The sequence below is a fragment of the Poromitra crassiceps genome, assembly GCF_964638095.1.
Source record: "Poromitra crassiceps genome assembly, chromosome: 3".
NCBI lineage: Eukaryota > Metazoa > Chordata > Actinopteri > Beryciformes > Melamphaidae > Poromitra > Poromitra crassiceps.
Window position 1 is genome coordinate 3,440,250 of NC_139625.1, and position 4,474 is coordinate 3,444,723.

The 4,474-nt window shown below is 41.3% G+C and overlaps 1 protein-coding gene across 1 annotated transcript; it reads right to left on the reverse strand.

Moving 5' to 3' along the window:
* Positions 1-3,432, reverse strand: rab32b (RAB32b, member RAS oncogene family; the record flags this gene model as incomplete). Its single annotated transcript, XM_083634301.1, has 3 exons — positions 1-165; positions 1,344-1,624; positions 3,216-3,432. The coding sequence occupies 3 exons, from the start codon at positions 3,430-3,432 to the stop codon at positions 1-3; spliced, it is 663 nt and encodes a 220-aa protein (XP_083490427.1).
* Between the last annotated feature and the right edge of the window lie 1,042 nt (positions 3,433-4,474).

Here is a 4,474-nt window from a genome sequence, read left to right on the forward strand (position 1 = left end):
TCAGAGCCTGGGGCTCCAGCAGCACAGTGATTGGCTCGGATTCTCCCCGGGCGCCTGGTTCACTTTGATCGTGTCCCCGTGGTCCTCTTCACTGGACAGGCTCGTGTCGTTCAGCATCATTTGCCTGACAAGGAAGGCGCCTGCCTCATCAATATTTAAGTTGTCCTACAAAGGGTGAAGGGGAATAGGATTTTGAGCACATGGTGAATGCATCTGTTGATTATAAGTGGCCCTATGCCAAGTCAAGTCAAGTTTATTTGTATAGCCCTAATTCACAAGCATGTCTCAGAGGGCTTCACAGAAAATATGTCTAGCTAAATCTAGACGAAAATAACAGATTGAACAATCATATGATAGACAGGGGAGAAAAGGGGAGAAAAGGGGGGTGGAATGTGGGGGAGGAGAGAACAGGGAAAGGAGGAGATGCCATGCGTTAGAATAGAATGGGTGCTATGCTTTAGGATAGAATGGGCGCCATGCTTTAGAATAGTGGGGGAGGAGAGATCAGGAAAGGGAGGAGGTGGGGAGGGAGCAGGGGAGGGAGAGCAGGGGGAATGTGAGAGAGGAGAGAGCAGGAAAAGGGAGGAGGTGGGGAGGGAATGGGAAATGTGGGGGAGGAGAGAGCAGGGATGGGGAGGAGGTGGGGAAGGAGCAGGGGAAGTGGGAAAGAGAGGAGAGAGCAGGAAAAGGGAGGAGGTGGGGAGCGTATGGGAAATGTGTATTGTTAGTGTAAGTGTTTGAACCTTGACTTCAAGCTGCTACTGCACGTGTTAATGTTTGAACACACATTTTTATGAGTATATGCAGTGTTAAAGTTCAGAGATATAAAGCGTGCAATTCTACGGGTAAGCTGCTTCACTGGTGGATACATATAGCCATGTTGGAGTACAATAAAATACAAAAACTTCTCAGGCAAAAGATAATCATTGTTTTTCTGGCTACACACATTAGACTGAAGCCCAGTTGAAAAGGCAAGTGGTAAGAGAGGAGGAAGCTAATATTAATATTATACTCGTCATATAGCCTATGCTATCAAGGCTACCTAGTTAGCTAGTCTACTGACCTTTCAAAATCACAAATGGCATGGTCATAAAAAACAAAAACAAAACAGAAGTCGTGGCTATTTAATTTTTTTTTATTATATCTTTTGACCTTCCTTATTCAAGTTTTGACCCTTCCCATTGAGGTTTAACTCAACCAATGAGATCCCAACTCCCAACCTGCCACACACACACACACACACACACACACACACACACACACACACACACACACACACACACACACACACACACACACACACACACACGTTGCTCTCTAATCAACCCTGACACGACACACACCTTTGCAGAGGTCTCAAACCAGCCCAGGAAGCGGTTCTCCTCACAGAAGAGGTCCACAGAGGAGGCGTCTTCCCTCGTCCCGCCGGTCATCACGTCACATTTGTTGGCCAGCAGCACCGCGGGCACCGGCCTTCCACTGTCCAGACACACTTTGCTGTCTAGGTCCTGCTTCCACTCTGAGGCAGCCTCTAAGCTGGACCTTCTGGTAATGTCAAACACGACGAATGCTCCCATCGCCCCCTTGTAGTAAACCCTGGACATCTTCTTAAAGTGCTCCTGGCCTTGAGGAAAGAACAAAATAATAAAGGGTCATGCCAGAGCAATTTAGAGAGAGAGTGGCGTCAGCGGAGGGACCAAAATGCGTGACTCATTAGCCAATGAAGAGCCAGGAAGGGGTCTTGCGCTACTTTTGAATGCTAAAATAAAGCTGATAATGTACAATTTGATTAAAAAAAAAAAAAAAAAAAAAAAAAAATACAACACAAATTGTCCATTTTGCTGCAACTCGACAGTGCTGCTTAATCCAGGACCTTACTTCCTGGAACTCTTGAGAGTAAAAAACTAGTGCATTGGAGTGAATGGAGATGTTGCAACTGTTCTATATAGACGTCTCTGGGTCATTCGTGCTGCGGCCTCATGGCTCTCTGTAATCTGAGGCAAGGCTTAAGGTTAATTTACTTTCACTTAACTCAAAATCTAATTTACATAATGACATAAGCATAAGAGTCTTTGTTCTCAATCATTTCTACACAGATTGAATATGAGTCTGATATGGGATGTTTACCATTTATTTATTATTATTATTATTATTATTAATAATAGTAATAATTACAGTTTTACAGTAACATTATGTGTGTGACTTGTAATCTCAAATCACACTGTCAACATTATGTAACGTGTGAGACAACAATAACTTTCTGAAATAAAATGGTAGGCTATTATGTTTCCATGGGCACTGGTCAGGAGGACTAATGAGATCTGAGGAAACATGGAGAAAGGGCTCCAGAGTTACTTGTTAATTGCCACAGAAAAGGCTGCAGTTTTTAGGCTGCTGAAAAGACTCCTAGGCTAGAAATGACAAATAGAAACAGTAAGACTTTCCAATTAGGGTCACTAAATTGATGGTTAGTTAAGCATGAATACGCATTAGTTATTAACTAATAGTAGCCTACTAAGCATTAAGTAACCGTTAATTAATTAATAACCGTGTTTATTAACTATAACCCTAACCATTAACCATAAACTATCAAATAATGCATAAATCAATACCGAGTTAACATGAACACCATTAGTACATGATTACTAGACACATTAGTTAACTGTTAATTAAGGGTTAGTTAGATTACATTACATTATATTACGTCATTTGGCAGACACTTTTATCCAAAGCGACTTACAATAACACATTTTTGTCAGCAATAGAGCAATCAACTATGCAACACAGTCTGTGACAACTACAACATCTGAAGGAATAGTGGTAAAGTTAAGTTAGTATTTTTTTTTTAGAGAGAGAAAGAAGTTAGTTCAAGAAGGGCCCAGATGGAGCATGAAAAGGTGAGTCTTTAGTCTTTTCCGAAAGATCGGCAGTTAATGCTTATTAAGCATTAACTAACCTTTAATTAATGTACCCTTATTGCTGTTGCATAGAAACGTATGGAGCTTGGACAGTTATAGGCCTAGTCAAAATGACAGGATGATTTATTGAATTCCAGCACAGTGACATATTTGCGGCAGGGATTAAGTCTCCAAGTGGATTTGATGTTAATAACCTTACTGACACAAATTGAAAGATGAATCAAACAATATGATTGCGAATTGATGAATTCATACAGTTTGATATCCAGTCCCTGTGGCGCACCAGTCTGCTCTCACCTGCAATATCCCACAGCTGTAGTCTCACCACTGTCTTGACATCCCATTCAAGCGTTTTTAGAGCAAAGTCAACTCCAAGAGTCGCTTTGTACGTTTTGCCAAAACGTTGGCTGACGTAACGTAAGATAATACTGCTTTTCCCAACGCTCAAGTCCCCGATCACTAAAACTTTATACAGCCTGTCCGTGCATAATGACACGGGACGTCCCGCCGCCATGCCGCAGGAACAGCAAATCTTTTTCCGTCCGCTGCTGCGAACCCATTCATTGTAAAACTGTGGGTCTGCTTCACGCCAGGTTATCACAGAGACGCTCAATATCAGAGCGCGACACTTCCTGTATATATCCGTGCCACGGCCACACCCACTTTAGGAGACTGGTCAACCAATGAAGTTTCATACCATTGACAGAGAGCCAATCACAAGCTGACGACCACGCCCGTTTAGGAGACCGGAAGAGTACCATTTCATATTGGCGGAGCCTGGGAGTGGTGTGTCGCCATTTATATTTGAAGGTCTCTGGTTATCACGAGTTCAGCCTTGGCTTAAAAAACCATAAACCTTTGGACCTTTGCTATTGGACTATGGGCCAAGACTGCAGTTTTCACTCTGTTCTCACCATGAAAGACAGAAGACAAAAGCATAAAAAATATTTAATTTCCTCCAATCAAACAAGTATCTTTCAAATGCTCTACAGTAAATATTTGTTTCATTGGCAGACTTAATTTATATATTGTATGCTGGAGCCTATCAAATAGCTTACTGGGACTATCACTAATGTAACAGTAGTACTTCATCACATTATACAGTTGATAGGCTAAAGTCTTAATATTTAGGAAAATTGATTGGTGTACGCGGCCAAAGACACAATAGAAGCATACACAGCTAACAAACTCCTTCTATGACTGTAATGCATCTAGACACCTTCTGAATACCAAAGTATGATACACAATTCATACATCCACAAAACAGTTGACAGTAATCTTATACAATAATCTATACAGTTATGAAATCAGATGTCTGATTATAAAAGATACAAATCTGAATCTAGTTTAACTTGCATTTAAAGACCATAGAAATGGGATACATGTACAAAAGGAAAAAAACTATCTTCATGGCAAGGAGAACGTGGCACTTGAACATGTCCTTTGCTACATTCGTAATACAGTCAGCGCACTCAACCCGGGAAATACGGTATCAATCAAAAACTCGTAAATTCACAGATAATTGTTTTTGCTTCTTTTTTTCTCTGAACAGGCAA